The sequence below is a fragment of the Hyaena hyaena genome, unplaced genomic scaffold (assembly GCF_003009895.1).
Source record: "Hyaena hyaena isolate Hyena2069 unplaced genomic scaffold, ASM300989v1 scaffold_183, whole genome shotgun sequence".
NCBI lineage: Eukaryota > Metazoa > Chordata > Mammalia > Carnivora > Hyaenidae > Hyaena > Hyaena hyaena.
The window spans coordinates 2,016,994-2,034,528 of record NW_024080815.1 but is presented as its reverse complement, the minus strand read 5'-3'; the positions used below and the strand labels follow the sequence as shown (position 1 = coordinate 2,034,528).

General features: G+C 49.2%; 1 protein-coding gene across 1 annotated transcript in view; it reads right to left on the bottom strand.

Moving 5' to 3' along the window:
- GALNT18 (polypeptide N-acetylgalactosaminyltransferase 18) overlaps window positions 1-17,535 on the bottom strand; it is a 355,085-nt gene that overhangs the window by 95,159 nt on the left and 242,391 nt on the right. Inside the window, exons 4-5 of the mRNA XM_039240915.1 lie at window positions 6,866-7,049; window positions 5,106-5,303 (exon numbers count right to left, since the gene is read on the bottom strand). Of these exons, the coding sequence (XP_039096846.1) occupies window positions 5,106-5,303; window positions 6,866-7,049 (382 nt within the window). The remainder of the gene's footprint in view (window positions 1-5,105; window positions 5,304-6,865; window positions 7,050-17,535) is intronic.

Genomic DNA, 17,535 nt, shown 5'->3' with positions numbered 1-17,535 from the left:
AATTGAACCAAGAAAAAAAAGACAAAAAAACCAGACTCTTACATGCAGAGAACAAACAGATCTGTGCTTTTATTATTATTTTTTTAATTAAAAAAAATTTTTTTAAATTTATTTCTAGGAGAGAGAGAGATACAGCGTGAGCAGGGGAGGGTCAGAGAGAGAGGGAGACACAGACTCTGAAACAGGCTCCAGGCTGTGAGCTGGCAGTCAGCACAGAGCCCGACTCGGGGCTCGAACCCACGAATCGCGAGATCATGACCTAAGCGAAAGTCGGACGCTTAACCGACTAAGCCACCCAGGCGCCCCTTATTATTATTTTTTAATATTTGTTTATTTTTGAGAGAGAGAGAGAGAAAGACAGACCGTGAGTGGGGGAGGGGCAGAGAGAGAGGGAGACACAGAATCCAAAACAGGCTCCCGGCTCTGAGCTGTCAGCACAAACTCACAAACCATGAGATCATGACCTGAGCCGAAGTCAGATGCTTAACCAACTAAGCCACCCAGGCGTCCCAGATCTGTGCTTTTAAAAGGAATCTTCAGGGGCGCCTGGGTGGTTTAGTCGGTTAAGCATCCAGCTTTGGCCCAGGTCATGATCTCACGGTTCGTGGGTTCGAGCCCCGCATCGGGCTCTGTGCTGACATCTAGCTTAGAGCCTGGAGCCTGCTTCAGATTCTGTGTCTTCCTCTCTCTCTGACTCTCCCCTGCTCACGCAGTCTCTCTCTCTCTCTCTCTCTCAAAAATAAATAAAATATCTTTAAAAAAAAAAAAAAAGGAATCTTCAGGCAGCTGTGGGGTGATGGACTGGGTGAAAACTGAGGAGTCCAGTTGGGGAGGTTGTTGCTATGTCCAGGGAGAAATGGTGAGGCCCTGGACCAGAATGTCAGCAATGGACAGATGGGCTGTTGAAGGACACATGTTAACGTAAATCAACAGAACTTAGAAACAGATGAGCAGATGAGAGAGAAAGGGAGGACTCTGGATCCCGCTGGCTTTGTGGTTTGCATCGCAGTGGGGTGGGACTCATCCATCAACATGGGCCATGGAGGAGAAACTGGCTTCAGAAGGAAGAAGGATTCCCTATGGGGGAAATAGATCTGAAGGTGCCTGTGGGATACCGGGGGGAGATAACCAACAGTTATCTGAGGACATTGCCTGGGTCTTAGGCTGGAGCGACAGGCAGCTGGTCCCAGAGCTGGAAGGTCTTTCCTTAGGGACACTGTGGGTGCAGGGCTCCCAGGCCGCGTCCAGGCGCTCACTGAAGCACAGGACTTGGCCAGGAAGGATTCATATTAGGAGAATCAGCATGAGCGCAGGTGGCCTACACAAATGACTGAATTGTTCCACGGCACACAGCTGCCTTTTCTAGTCCTTGCATAGCATCTTATCAGCTGGTGGCTGAAGGATTTGAAGGGGGAGAGAAAGAAAAAGAGAAATGAATCCTCCACGATGAGAAAACTGTCAGTCACATGCAAATGGACCCATCTTTGAAACTGGAAACGCATCAAGGTGGAGAAGCAGCTATTTTGCAGGCCATTTCTTTGGACGATGATGCAGGCGGCTGCTCAGGCAGAGACTGGTGACTTGAGGTCCCTGCCCCTCCTCCTTTGAAATCACAGCATTTTGTTCCGGATGGGCCCACCTTCCCCAGACCGCAGGCGGCTGGGGAGGCCAACCCACTTCAATCCACTACTCCTAGAGCAGGCTGAGATCCTGCTGTAGTGGAGGATGCTTGACCCTGGCCTTGCAGGTGTGTGCTAGGGGAAAAACTCCCACCTGGCTGTGTGTCACTGAGGGAAGTTCCCTAGCCTCTCTGAGCCTCTGATTCCATATCTGTGAAACAGAATCAACTATATCCTCATGAGGATTGAATTAAATACTGTAAAACCTTGAAAACCTGTAGGACATAATTGTTAGTTGAAAAATCATTTGAAAGGATGCACCTGCACCATGAAGAAGCCTGGAGAACCTCCTCTGTAAATGCATGATGGTTTACAAACATCAGTCCAGGGATGCCCGGGTGGCTCAGTTGGTTAAGTGTCCAACTTTGGCTCAGGTCATGATCTCATGGTTCATGAGTTCAAGCCCCACATTGGGCTCTGTGCTCACAGCTCAGAGCCTGGAGCTGGCTTCTGATTCTGTGTTTCTGTCTATCTCTGCCCCTCCTCTGCTCATGTTCTGTTTTTCTCTCTCTTTCAAAAATAAACAAATATTATTTTTTAAAAAAACCATCAGTCCAGAATAGTGAGCAGAGTGAAGTCTCAGCCTTTCCCTCGACATTCATGAAATGTGGACTATTTCCACACAGTGCTCCAAGACGTGCCAGAAAGGGCCTTCCCCATTTGGCCAAACCCACTCGGGGAAACAGCAGAATCTAAAACAGTTACTGCGGAATGAACACAGACTACCTCAGGCAGTCTATTACTTATTAACCAGCCAGGGTATGAAGTAGACCCCATCAGCCTGCAAGTGTTATTGATTTATTCTTTACCTCTTTCCCAAAAAGATCAGAAAGAGCTTATGAAAAAATGTACAATACACTGAAATACAAAACACATACATGACTGAAAAGACCAAGGGGTCACAACAAATTGGGAGCCAGTCAAAATGCATGTGCAGCGTTAGGACCTCCTTCACAGATTTTAAGGTAGACCCATGGGGGCACCTGGGTGGCTCAATTAGTTAAGCGTCTGTCTCTTGGTTTCAGCTCAGGTCATGATCTCACAATTTGTGTTCAAGTCCCACATCGGGCTCCATGCTAGCAGCGTGGATCCTGCTTGGGATTCTCTCTCTCCCTCTCTCTCTGCCCCTCACCTACTCACTCTCTCTGTCTCTCTCTCTCAAAAATAAATAAACTTAGGGGTGCCTGTGTGGCTCAGTCAGTTAAGCATCTGACTTCGGCTCAGGTCATAATCTCACGGTTCATGGGTTTGAGCCCCGCACCGGGCTCTGTACTGACAGCTACCTCAGAGCCTGGAAACTGCTTCAGATTCTGTATCTCCCTCTCTCTCTGGCCCTCCCTGCTCACGCTGTCTCTCTCTCTCTCTCTCTCAGAAATTAAAACGTTAAAAAATATAAATAAACTTAAAAAAAATTTAAAGTAGACCCACAAAATGACACTGGGCTTCCTGGTAGCCAAGATGAAAATGAACAAACATGTCTTAGGAATAAGATTTATAGTTCCCATGTGAGAATATCACACAAATTCCTTGGAGATAACAAGATTTTCTTTGACTAGCAGCAGTCAGTTTAAAAGAAACTTCTCATGTCAGTGTTCTTAGAGGTCACTCTGGGCCATAGTGAGCAACCATCTCAAAAATGTCACCTTAGAATGCAATAGAAGCTATCTCTGGGCTCTTTTGATAGCTTACATCATGCGGACAAAGCACTGACATACAGCTCCAAGGAAACAGGAGCCAACATGGGCAAGGTATATTTGTATAACCCCCAGCTTTCTGTGCAGTTGTATTTATCTAGGGATAAAAGTAGTGCTATTCTTCCAAAAACCTTCCATGAATATAATTTTCTCTCAGCCAAGTTTTTGACGAAAGTTAGGTGTTAGAAACTTTGAGACCATATTCTCCCTCAAGGACCTGAATTTTAATTCAGGTTTACTACAACCAGGCTGACACATTTAAAGATGAGCAGAACAAAGCAGCGAATATCAGTGCAGTCTTCTGCAAGAACACTCCTTGGATGACAGTATACTTCCTTCCAGTAGCATTCAGCTCACCTAGGGGCCGAATTCAGCCATGGCAGTTCTGAGCTCAACAGTGGGCATCTATGTGGATGACAACTAGATGTGGAATCTAGCCGACCTAGGTTTGGATCCTGGCTCCACTGCCCACAGCCTATGGCAGGGCCGTTCTCCTTTGTCCATTTTATGAGTTGTCCTCATCTTATACAACAGGGATGACCCAAGGAGCTGTCAAAAAGCTATAATGAGGAGCAAATGAAACTGTGTTTAAGAGGCCCTTGCACACAGTGACCTCCAAACATATTTAACAACACAAAATTGTGGTGTAGGGGCTATGGGTAACCGAGGCAACTGCAGGAAAGCTAGGTGGTTCTCTTTCACCTTGTTTTAAATGTGACTATAGTTTTTCTTCTGGCAAGGAAAGATGTGATCTCAGATATTAATCACCCACTTTCAATTAAATTTTTCATCATCTTTCTCCCTCATGTAATACAAAGCAACATCGGTTTCTAATCTCCTCTTTCATTCCAAGAATTGTCCCCTAGGCCACCTCTGGTGCCATCTGTGTGTTTAACGAGCAGGACTCTGCAGAGAGCATAAAGGCACCTCATCTGTGATTAACCAGACAGAAATAAGGGCTGGTGTGGTAGCTGTTTCAGGAGTCCTGATGCACAGAACAGAGGCTGCACAATGGAATCCTTTGGGTGTCTGTGAAGGCAGCGGTGAAGGCAGAAAGAGTTTGAGGTCTTTAAAATGCAGTCTGAAGCCACTTTTGACTGAGTCCTACAGGATAACTTGAATATCAGCAAGGCATACAAGGTGCTGTGAGGTCTGGTCTTGCCTCTCTGCCCCCCCCCAGCCTCATTGCCTGGGGCTGCCTCCTCCTGGTCCTCCTCTCAAAGGTCCCTTTAAACCTCCTCTGTGTCCAGGAACTCACTCTGCTTCTTCACACACGAGCGCCCCTGCCCCAGCTAGCAATCTCTTATATGCACTTCAAAACAAGTGCAAACGTTAGTCTCTGAAAAAGATTCTCCCCACTTCCCATGCAGTTTCCTCCAGTAACAATTTGTTCTTCCAATTATTTTTTCTGTCTTCACTAGACTTGAGGCTTTTAGGGGCAGGAATTGAATCTTAATCCCCCTGGATCCCCACCACCCACCAACCACTGCAGCTGGTACTCAGGGGGTATCCTATTGCGACGTGCAGAAATGAGTAACTCTGAGCCTCTGAATAGATGCTGGTGCCATGGTTCTTTTGAAAGGGGTCATCAGGGCCTGTATGCAGTGACTGAGGTCATTTGTGATTCCCTTCTGGTCCCCACCCCCACCCCGTCATCCCCCAGTGGGGCTGGAGTTTGGCGAGCTCCTGCCTAGAAGCCAAGGCGGGGAGAGCCGCGGGAAGGATGCTTTACCTGATTGGGGCGGTAGAATTCTCCAGCTTCCACCAGGCTTTGGGGGGGTTCAGGTAGCGGCACCACAGCTCCCAGTCAAAGCCCTGGGCGGCCAGCGGGTACTCTTCTATCTCAAAGTTGTCATACTTGATGTTGTCAAAGGATGGGGAGATGATCCGCTTCCGGTTCTCCTTTATGCGGGTGAGCACAGGTTCAGCCCTGGGCGAGAGGGAGGGGGAGGACGGTAACTGCTTCCAAGGTGTCAGACTGGTGACCCCTACAGCTCCTCCTCCCCCCGCCCCTGCAGGAAAATGAAAAAACACCTGGCCATCTGCTCCAGGAGTGCTGTTCTGCCTCCAGGGAAGGAGTCCCTATTTAACCTCCACCCCGCTCCCCAGACTTGTGGGTTGGGACGAGGTCTGGCCACCCCTACAGCGTGTCCAGGGCTGAGCTGAGAGATTCACTGTGCCTTCGATACTTGTGTCTGCTTGCTTTCCCTTTTTCTACCAGGAAAAAAAAAAAAAAATATATATATATATATATATATAATTGACATATATATATATATCAAGACCCAAGAAAGAAGAGATGATAAGATCTGAGATTCTATGGGCAGCTTTCAACCTCAGGCTTTGATTTTGCTAAAATTCAGTGTATCAACTGGGAAGAAAGGCAGATGACAATGACAGAAATGTGGAAGTGAGGACAAACTACTGCCACCAGTTACTCGTGGCTGCTTCAGTCCTTCCACACCATCCCACGCACCCTCCACTGCCCGAGGGGAGGTGGAAGGGTAAGGACTTTCCAGGCAGCCAGGAGGCCCCTGTGGGCACCAGGCGAGCAAAGTGTTTGCAGACAGGAATGATGAGCTCCTTATTAATAATGCATTTGTTTCTTAATTGTTTATTCAAATCAGCTTGAAATAGTAAGTGTCCCTCTCCTCTTCTGGCCATAAATCCCTTGGAAATGCTTTTTAAATAGTCACAAATGGCAAGCAGGGACTTCAACTATAAAAAACGGCTTCATTGCAGCCTTAATTTGGGCCTGTTATGTAAAAATATGCCCAAATCTGCTCATGCCGCGTGCATGCCCAGCAGCTCCTGCCTGCTCCGGGCCCTCCTCACCCCAGATCTCTACAAAGCGGCACCCAGGGGGCCAGCCATGGCACACCCCCACTGGCCCTGCAGGGGCATCAGTGTCCTGTGTTCTGTCCCTGCTTGGCTGCAGCCATTGAAGCCATATAGTTTTTCTTCCTGTCCCACGCAACACCTGAGCAGCCCTGACCAGGTTTTCTAAGACTCAGTTTCATCAACAGGCAGAATCTGAGATTCTTTGCTATGTCTGGCCTGGCATTTGGGGGAGTCCAGGCCACCGGTGATAACATCAAGCTACCTTAGCCCCTTCTCACCACTGTCTGCTTCATGTCTGGTCCAGCTGTCCCTTGCCCGGCAGTTGCAACCCTGTCCTGAGCTGGGCTGGCATTCTAGGCTTTGCCCTTAGCAAATTCACCCTCTCCCAGATCCAGTCTCCTAGCGGAAGATGCTAGCCAGGGGCACATCTGATGTCGCCATACCCTTTAGATACTGTGTATTGACCTGTTGGTTCCTGACTCTCCCTCAGCCTGGAGGGCCAGCCCTGTGGCCCGGGTCAATCACACATCCAGATCTCACCTGTTCCGAGAATTGTCCCCTCTCCCCGATCAGGACTGAGATCCCAGCATGCTTTCGGCCAAAGGACTGGACCCCACTGGGACTCAGCCTCCTCTCCCGAGGGGCACTTACCAGCCCACATTGAACTCCACATGGGCATCAAAGAGTGCCACTACGGGTGCGGTGGCCACCCTCCAGCCGCTGACTCTGGAGCGGATGAGGCCTTCCTGCTTGCTGTGGCGCACGACCTTGATGAAGCCTGGCTTCTGGCCATTCACCTTGTCCACGTACTCCGTCAGCTTCTCCTTCAACTCCTCTGGGAGGGAGAAAACACATCATCAGCACGATGCGGGGAGGGGTGATTAAGACATTCACCCCTTTAGGGTGACCTGACCCCCAAAGAGAAGCTGGAGGGTCCATTTTCCTCCCTGGGTCTCCTTAACGTTCCCCAGAATGGCCAGCACCACTCGGCTTTGAAGGGTAAAGTAGAGGCAAAATCAGTTCTCACTGAGCCCAGTGACTCGCACAAGGTCGCATGGTTTGCACATACTGTCTATTTCATCTTCACAACAAACCCACAGGAAAATGGGGCTCAGAAGGGTTTCTCAATTTGTCCAGTGCCACGCAGCTTGCAAGTGGCACAGGCTGGTTTCAAGCCGGGTCTAATGACTTCAAAAGCCATATTCTTCTCATCAGCTCAGTGGCCTCTTTCTTCTCCAGTGCCCTCCACAGCTCTCCCCTAATGCCCAAAGGAAGCTTCCATCTGCGAAGATTACAGCCTGGGACCCATTCCTGCCTGGATCTCCATCTTTCCGGGAAGTGGATGACCAGGCATTACGCCATGTAAGCAGTCAGTAATGGTTTGCCGCCTGCTGGAGGCTGGCTAAGCATCGGATTCCCCTGCGTCTTCGTACATGTGTATGGGTCCCGCAGGACCCTCAGCCAGAGACAGCACAGCAGCCACACTCCCTGGGTTTTCCACAGCAGTTCAGGCAACAGCCTGTGACACCCCTTTTCCCAAAATGACCCGAGTGGGCTGCATTCTCCCACCTGCCCAGCACTCGGTTTCCTCCCTTTGCCTGTGTTCTGCAGGACCGCCCCTGCAGGAGGCTTCCTCCCATCTGCTGGCCCGCCCACGCCCAGGCCGTGCGACAGACCCACTTGGGCTGAGCCTCCTCCTTATCAGAGGACAGTAGGACCTCCGTGTCCCTTGGTGGTCAGTCTGGGGTCCTGCCAGACAAGCAGCCCACTGGGAGAAAAGGGTATGAGGCAGCCGGCATAGTGCCTGGCACCTCGCAGGCATGCCCCAGAGCAGCAACCCCGTGTAGTCGAAAGAGGATGGTATTTGCAGTCAGCAGTGATGCGGTTTAAGTCTGCTTTCTGTGTAGGAGTGTTAGCATCCTGGGCCTGTTCCTGAACGAGTTGTTGATGTCTGTGTGGACGTTCGGAGGTGGTGAGTGTATTTTGCATGTGGTAAGGACACGAATTTTGGGGATAGGGTGGACTGTTGTGGATCAGCAGAAAGATATGCTAACCACTAGTACCTTAGAATATAACCTTATTTGGAAATAGGGTCTTTGCAGATTTGACCAAGTTAAGATCATTAGACCTTAGTCCAATGACTGGTGTTCTTATAAAAAGAGGAAATTTGGACACTGAGACATGCAAAGAAGGAAGATCAGTAAAGAGACATAAAGAGAAGATGGTGACCTATGAGCCAAGCACCATCTGAGGGTACCAGAAGCTAGGAGAGAGGCGTGGGACAGATCCCTATTACCTTCAGATGGGGCACGGCCCTGCTTGATTTGGACTTGATTTTGGACTCCAGAACTGTGAGACAATAAATTTCTATTCTTCCAAGCCTCCCCGTATGTGGTATTCATACAGCGGCACTAGGAAACTAATATAGTTGTTATGAGGATTAAATGGGATTGACATGTGTGAAAAATGCACAGCACATTGTAGATGCTCAAAAGAAAAAAAAAAAAAAGCTCCTTTCCCTTCTTCCTCGGTTTCCTTCACACTGGAAGTTGTAAGGGAAGAAGGAGCTGCAAAGCCTTTCTCATGTACTCTGGTCCAGGGCCACCTCTTTCTGCTCTGCCCTCAATCTAGGTTGGGAGTCTGTAAGCAGCAAAGCCCCGGTGTCCCAGCAGGAGATGGGAAGACATGTAAGAACCTCATACTCCAGGCAGGCCACGGGGCATGCTGGCTACTGCCAGAGCTGGTGCTGGTCCAAGATGGACTTCAAATCGTTTTACACATGATGCTGGCCAAGCAAATAAGGCTGGCTGGCTGGGTAGAACGTGGTCCCCAGGCATCCCTGCTTGAGAGATCATCACAGAGGTGGAGAAACCGGGCATCAGGGGCAGAAATGCTGAAAGGGGGCACCTGGGTGGCTCAGTTGGTTAAGTGTCTGACTTCGGCTCAGGTCATGATCTTGCAGTTTGTGAGTTCGAGCCTCGCGTTGGGCTCTGTGCTGACAGCTCAGAGCCTGGAGCCTCCTTCGGATTCTATGTCTCCACCTTCTGTCTGCCCCTCCCTCCTCTCTCTGCCCCTCCCCCCTCGGCCCCTCTCATATTCATGCTCTGTCTCTCAGTAATAAATAAAAATGTTAAAAAAAAAAAACTTAAAAAAATGCTGAAAGGGAGGCAGGAAACTCCGGTCCTACACAGCTATCAACTTGCTCCATGACCTTGGGCAAATCCCCACAAACCCCAACACCTCGGGCTTAGTTGCACAGGATTTTAATGTTCGTTTTAAACCAATTACCCGTCTAAGATTTGAATCCCGTCGTCTGTCTATCCTGATGAGTGATCATCCAGCCCCTGCCGTGACCAGAAACACACAGTCCGTTCCTTACCAGGCCATTCCAAATATCCAATGTTCTTCTTCCTTTTGCCCCCAGGATGCCAGCCAGGGTCCTTCTACCTTCCACTCGCTGGTTCAAGATTTATTTAGGGGCCCAAGGGGGCAAATCAAAGCCCTCTTCCACATGACGGCCACGTAGAGTAAGTCCTTGCTGAGGAGTTCTCTAGGTCACAGGTCTTCAGTGCCTCCATATATTTCCTCACATCTTGGGAGTTCAGGCTTTTTTATCATGCTCAAGTTCCCTCCAAATCTGTTAGTTTTCTCTAATACTTTTAAATTATGCACCTAGAAAGTGGCCTGATACTTATGGAGTAAATTGGGCTATACAGAATGGAATGAATTAATCACGTCCTTTATTCTAGAATCTATACCGCTATTCATATATTTGAAGGTCTCATTAATTTGGCCCACTTTTGACTCAAATTGAGCTTCTTGGGAACAGACAATGACACATCCTTTTCACATGTTGCTGCTAAGTCAGGCTTCCTTCATCCCTTTTCTTCACAAGATGCATACACATGTGGATGCATGCATGTGTGGACGCGTGTGTACATGCTTTTGTGTGTGTGTGCGCATGTGTGTGTGCATATGCATGCTCTGAGCCAAACCATAGGATCTGATGTTTAGTCCTCTTTTATTCCATCTTATTAAAGATTTACACCCTTTCTCTGAAGTCAGAGTGTTTTTTTCCCGGATTCTGTTATATGAAAGCTTTGTTTTCAAGCCCTCCAGCCTTCTTGCTTCTGCAAGAGTGATTAGCATATGGCCTTTATTGTCATTAGACTCCTCCTTTTACACAGAGTGACCCCTGTGCAGAGTCAGGGTCAAAGAGGCCGGTGGGTCAGGTGTTCTGATTCCACCCTGGAGAAAATTCAGCTGACTGTCAGGCCGCCATCAACACGCTGTGTCTCTCACTTTAGCTGATGTGAAAATGACCTCGGGATCTCTGAGCGCACAGCTGGCTGGGCAGGCCTGGGGATGCTGCCGTCTGCAAGTGTCAGGAAGTCGGCCATAGAGTGGCATAGCTCAGTGTGCCCTGTGCTTACAAGGTCTTCAAGCATGGCTTCCAGAAGGTCTCTTAAAACACGGCTCCGTCTCATACATCCTTTTCGAAATCTTTAAATAGAACTCATAAAGTCTGGTACTTGGGCTTTTGTATGTGGCAGTTAAGGGGTGTGTCCAGGAACCTGGGGTCAGAACAGGGATAATACCAAATGACACCCTTTCCTGTCCCCATGGAGGACATACCTGTCCCCTTCTGTCCCTCCCCACCCGTCGGGTGAGAACCACCGCCTAACGGGGCCACTGTTTTTGGGTTTATCGATGGGAAGGGGCTGTGCATGACTGCCACCCCGTGATCCTCGATGAATCCCCCCTCCTAGAATTCATGTCCTTGTGTAGCCACCAGAATCCGGGGGGTGGGGGGGCAGGACCACAGGGCAAGGGGTTGCTGTGGGAGGGATGTGAGCTGGAGGCAGGCCTAGGCCTCAGGAGACCCTGCAGCTTGAACTTTCACTGTCTTGTCTGGCTGCCCTAAGCACGGAAGCCTGGGCCAGCCTCCTTGAGCTTGAGAGGCCCAGCGAGTCCCCATCAATTTAGGCCACCCCACCGAGGCCCAGACATGGGAGTGAGGCCCTTGCAAACACAAGGTAGAGGGGGATCCCAGCTGACACCCTATAGAGCAGAGATAAGCTGCCTTCTTGCAGAATTAAGAGCTGGTGAACAATTGCTGTTTTAAGCCACTTCCTTCTGGGATGGTTTGTTACACAGCAAGGCTAAGTAAGCTGGCTGTTATTCTGGTGTGGTGCTAGGGTTATAGTAAGAGTGTCAACTCCTGATGCACAGGAAGTGTGAAGAGCCAGACACACACACAGAAGGGCCACTTACAAGGTGGCAGCAAGAGACGAGAAGGCCTTGCTTCCTGTAGGAGCTGCCTGCCCCTTTGTGCCTCTGCACCCTGTTATAGGAACTAGGATAAAGGTTTCTGGTGAATGAGCTAGAGGGAAATTCTGTTCTCAGTCCGCTGCATCCCAAACATTGGCCACTAATTAGAAGAGAGCATTCCCTTAGCCCTGACCAAACAGCTGCTATCAAAAATCAAAACAGTCCTGAAATACCCCAGACAATACTGGCTCGGAGTCTCTGCAAAGTATCTTTGCCTAATTAGGTCTTCATGTTTTCCTTCAACTTTTATGTTGCAAAAGAGAGAACTACCTCAAAAGCACTTCTGCGTTTGCTAGGAAACTGTGGTCTAAGATACTGCCGATTATATATCATACATATATGACAAATGCCTCTCAGAACTTAGTTCAAAAAATGTCTTTATACCTACACACAAATACATAACCCTGCATGTTGACCTTTTTGCCAAGGCTGCCGGGAAGCTCAGAGAAAAATCTAATGCCTAATCACACGGATCCGCATGTTTGCTTCCCTACCTTTGCAAAAGATTTGATGTTCAACTTCTAGTCTAAAAGCTGCATTCTTTTACTTTTCTTTCCCTGTGTGAGCTACCTTTAACTGTTTCTTGAAATATCCACAAATAAATTTTAACGAAGTGTCCTGGTAGAGCAGGGCAGGAGCCTACTTGTGGATAGAAGAGGGAGGCTGTAGTTCATGTCTGTTTTAATGTGTTGGGCAAAGACGAGGTGGGGAGTCTGCTCTCTGCGACTCTGCCAGATTTAGAATCAATGGTGGAGTTGTCGATAGCCAGCGCGGACAGAGAAATACAATCTGCACCCTGCATGGGGCCGGGCGGCATCCTGCGTCTGTTGCTCCTCCAGCTCTCCCCTGCTGTCTGCAAACCCCTATTCGGCTGACACCCGAAGGCCCTCTGTGAGGCATCAAACGCCATCCCCTCTGGGGAGGGCACGGGCCACTCTCCGCCATCCCCATGTGGTGCCTCCCTTCAGAGCCTGCTGAGTGCAGGCTGCTTGCCTGCTCTCCCTCCTCCGGACTTGCAAGCCAAGTAAAAATGTAGACTTCACCAGCCTGGTCAAACGGGGCCCTTTCTTCCCTCCCTACACAAGCCCCCGTGCTGTTCCCATAAAAAGCAATTAGCTTCACAGGGTCATCCCAAAAGAAACAAAATGCAGGCTGAGCAGAAGTCTGGTACTAATGGCTGTTAATCTGATTTAAACACCTAATGAGATACTCTTTATCTCTGGCATAAAGGAAAATAAAGGATCAGGAAATTGATGCCTGATGGGGCTTTGCTCTTCAGAGGGCAGCTATATAGGCATCTCTGCAAACCGGCCTGGCCAGCCTTGCCCGGGAGGAACCTGGGTCTCATCCTCAATGCTCAGATGACCACTTTCCATGTCTGCCCTAGGTTTGGGGGAGGGGGGAGTGACGGGAGAGCCACCCCCCCGCCCCATTCATCTGGCAAATACTGAGCTCTCATTATGTACTGGGTATTGATCTAGCTGTTGTGGAAAGAGCTGTGAACCAGATAGTCCTTATGGAATTTCCATTCTGCTGGATGCTGTGAAGGCATGGCATGCAATCTACCTCTTTGAGAGAGAGAGAGAGAGAGAGAGAGAAGGAGGGAGAAAAAGGTTGACATTTTCGAGAAAGAATCTCAGAAACGGATCCAGGGCTTGCAGACAGCAGGGCCTCTCGAAGGACAGGCCTTCTGGGCCTGTGAAGCAGTGCCTGGCACAGTGGGTGGCACGTCAGAGGGGCATGGGCTGAAGCTAGAAGACCTCACGCTGTTACTTTCCTATAGCCCAGGTGTTCTCAAGGGGGGGCGATTTTGCTACACTCCCACCCCCTTGAGGGGATGTCTGGCAACATCTGGAGACCATTTTGTTTGTCCCAACTGAGGGGGTGCTCCTGGGCACGGGTCTGCTAAATATCCTACAGTGCACAGGGCAGCCCTCCGCAAGAAAGAATGATCTAGTTCAAAATGTCAACAGTGCCAAGTCTGAGAAGGCTTGCATAGCTCTCAAGGATGGAGGCCTCACTGTGGAAATCGGAGCGTGACTCTTGCAAAGTTTTCAAAACAGCGGCCCTGGGGCTGCATCTGCTCAAAGACGTATTCCTTTGACCTGCAAAGCACGCTTGCATGGTGCTAACTGGAGTTGGGGTGGAGCTGCCTCTTGAGAAGGGCGCTGTGATGGGTGTTGTTCGCTGGCCGCCTTCACGGGTGTCGTGTGAGTGGTCCTCACAGGGCGCATGCTCATAAGAGGCCTGATGCTCCCGACTATGGATGGTCTAAGGCTCCTGCCCACATTTCCTTGGCACCCATTCCATCCACACTGCTGGCCTTCCTCTCTTCGCCTGAGGGCTTTCTGTGACCACCTCAGTGTACTCAGCCTGTCTACACACAGCTCTCAATCCATTAGGGGTAGGACTCAGGGGATGAGTATCTATGTGATGGGATGAATTGTGTCCCTTCCCCCATTCATATGTTGAAGTTCTAACCCCCAATACCTAAGTTAATGGCTTTATTTGGAAACAGGGCTATTGCAGGAGCAATTAGCTAAGATCCGGTTACACTGGACTAGGGGTGACCCTAATCCAATATGCTGGGTGTCCTTACAGGAAGACGGCTATATGAAGACAAAGACGCAAAGGCAGAATGCCATGTGATGACAAAGGCATAATTGGAGTGAATCATCTCCGAGTCCAGGAGCACCAGAGACTGCCGGCAAACCGTTGAAGGTAAGGGAGAAACATGGAACAGACTTGCCATCACAGCCCTGTGGGTGCCTTGATCTTGGACATCCAGCTTCCGGAACTGAGACAATTTCTGTTGTTTAAGGCACAGAGGCTGATGCTGCTTTGATACGGCAGCCTTAGGAGAGGACTACATCCCCGCTCCTCACCCCCAGGTGAGACTGGCAGGTTGTGCACAGTCTTGCGGTGGTTCCCAGCGGGATTGGGCCTGGGGTCAAAGCGGTAGCTTGCTTGTGCAGTCCACGCTGTTGAGCTTCTTCTCTGCCCCGTCTCCCACCACACTCTCTTATCACTGTTCCCTGAGGTCATCTATATGACAAATGACTCGGCCTCAATGCCTGTCTCAGCGTCTGCTTCTGCGGGAACCCAAACTAAGAAGCCATATATTCTCCGAGACACTATGGTTCCCAACAGCATATGAATTTTCAACCCTTGCCCAGTGAATATGATGTGTATATGTGTGACGACTTAAGTGCCTCTACCCCCGTATCTCTGCATTAACTGGCTAATGTTCGACAGAGGAAAGAATAGTAATAATGATGTGCCAGGCATTTTACACGTCGCATATATTATCTCATTTAAGCCTTTGACAGCTCTATGACGTGGTTACTATTAACGTTTGATTTTGAAGGAAAGGAAGGCGCAGTGTGACCCAGGCAGTACATGGTGAAGTCCAGGATTTCAGTGTGAGCCGTACCCAGAGTTCATGCTGCTACTCTCCATACTGCCTCTCTGGGATAAAAACTGGCCTGCATGAGAATCAGGTTGGTAGAAACCCAGGCTCCAGGGCACCACCCTACACAGAGCCTGGTTTTGTAGATCAGGGACTAGACTCTGAATTTCATACAAGCTCCCAGAGATTCTGATGGGCAGCCGAGCCTGATAACAACCTAAATAAAAGAAGACGGGTTTTGTAACAGGTGGGGAAAGGAGCCTCCCCTACAATATGTGTGGCTCCAGCCCTTCCCAGGAGGTGTCAGTCTCTGAGAAAGGCTCCCCCCCCAGTACCTGCCCAGGTAATTTCCTCTTCATTTTTCCAACCCCTTGGACTCCATATTGCTGCCCTTCATCCAGTTGGTTTTCATTTCTCTGTGTGGCCATCTTTTGATCCCCTGCTTTGGACTGTCCCCTAAAGTTCCCCAGCCGCCCTTTGCAGAGGGCACTGCCTTTCGCCCCTTCTGCCTACTCCCACAGGTTCTCGTGAGCCAGCCCTGCTCCCTAGCTCAGTGCTGTCCCTGAAACCCAGCCTAGATGAAAGTAGTCACCTCCTCCCCCGCCAACCCCCCCCCCGTGCCTGGGAGGGGCACTCGTACACCCCTCCCCACTGAGAAGTGCTAATAATTGCTACTCTCCAATAGTGCTAATTTAAAGATTAAAAGCACAGCACATTTCTGTTTATTCTTCCAAGAGTGAACAGTAGCGGGTCTTCCTCAGATCAGAAGATTAACTGACTTTCCTCTAAAGCCATTTAGGGCCATCGAAACACAAATGATATGTCAACACATTTTAAAAGAGAGATTATTCATTAGGATGCTACGGTTGTCAAACCTAGCTGATCATCCCCTTAACTGAAGAGCTAAAAAATAAAGAAATATAGATGCTGCCCCACCCCCAACCCCTTGAAGAATCTGTCAGGGGCTCTAGACTCAGAGAGGTCCGCTGATGAATGATGGTGAGCTGGGCTTGGACAGCCGTGATGCGAGAACAGAGCCAGGCAGCCTTGCTTTATCCCTTCCTCTCTCTTTAAGATCACTTCGGACAAGCCTTCAAATTCTGGGCACTTTACAAATTCTTGCACACATTTTTTTTTCTTCTTCCATGACACTTAGCTGGATTTCCGTCCAGCTCCTTTAATCGCTGCACTTCTTCAAAGTCAATTGATCCTGAAGTACATTTGGAATGGCCTTAAATGGTTCTCCTTACTCAGGACTTGGGGAAAGTCTCCACCGGGGAGGCCCACAATGGCCTTAAATGGTTCTCCTTACTCAGGACTTGGGGAAAGTCTCCACCGGGGAGGCCCACAGATGGCATTTAAAATACGGCTGGAGGGTCCAGGTGTAGTGTCGCTCTCTTACTGGGAGTCTCCAAGCATTAATTTAGTCTTGGCAAGTTACAGAAATCCCCAGCGTTCCCATCCAAAAGACGGAGCCATCTGTTTCTGGGTCTATTCTTTCATGTCCTAGCCAGGCATTAGTGACCACCAAACCCACAAAAACTATGCACTCCTCGCTTAGAGGGGTCTCCAAAGCCAGGCTTTCAACATCCACTCACACTTTCTTATCTGCTCCAAAATGACTTATTTTCCCAAGGATCCTGTATGCGGCAATAAAGTGATCAGAACTGCTTTCTGAAGATGGCAGTGGAAGGTATAAAAAATGGTCCCCTGGCCAGTCCCGAATGTGTTGGGTGCAAATCAACGCTGCCTCCCCGCACCTCCCTCCCCACCTCTCTCCCACCCTCACTCCCCTCCCTTCATCTCTCTCTTTCTGTCTCAACAAGAGCAAACAAAAACTGGATTTCGAACATTTTCCAGCATCTATGGTATAAACACCATAGCTGATTTCAAGCTACTAATGATGCCACTGACCCTGAATCAGGGAGAGATGTGCATGCAGTGCTGGGGAAGGGTGTGCACCATCAGTGGGCGATAGGCCAGGTCAGGCCCCTCACACTGGTTCAAATGCCTAGGCAGAAAGGCTGCGGTTCTGTGGGGACTCCCCCAATTTAATATATAATGAGCACTGTGCTCTGTGCTTTACATCTACCCATCCCAGTCTTCATTCATTCATCCAGCAAGTCTATAGTAAGCACGTATGAAGTACTGTACATTATTCAAGATACTCATCTAATTGAAATCTCGCTGCCACCCTACAAACAATAACATTTATAGCTAATGTTTATTTATTTAGAGCTTACCACATGCCAGGTACTGTTCCAAATCCACTTCATATATTTCCCATTCTGTACTCTCAACAACTATACTACTTGAGGCATGACATATTATTACCCACATTGCTTATATTAGGCACTCTGAGCACAGAGAGGTGGAGGGATTTGCTCAGTGAGTGTCCCAGGGCTGGAAACGGGTAGGATGGGGATGAAAACCATATTCTTAACCCCACGTGTGATTATCTTCAAATGACACAAGAGAAAACTCAAGGATCAGACTTTCAATGACATACCCCAAACGACACAGATGGTAAGTAAGGCATGACAGGGGTTCAAACTCCAATCAGTCTGACTCTCGAGACTGC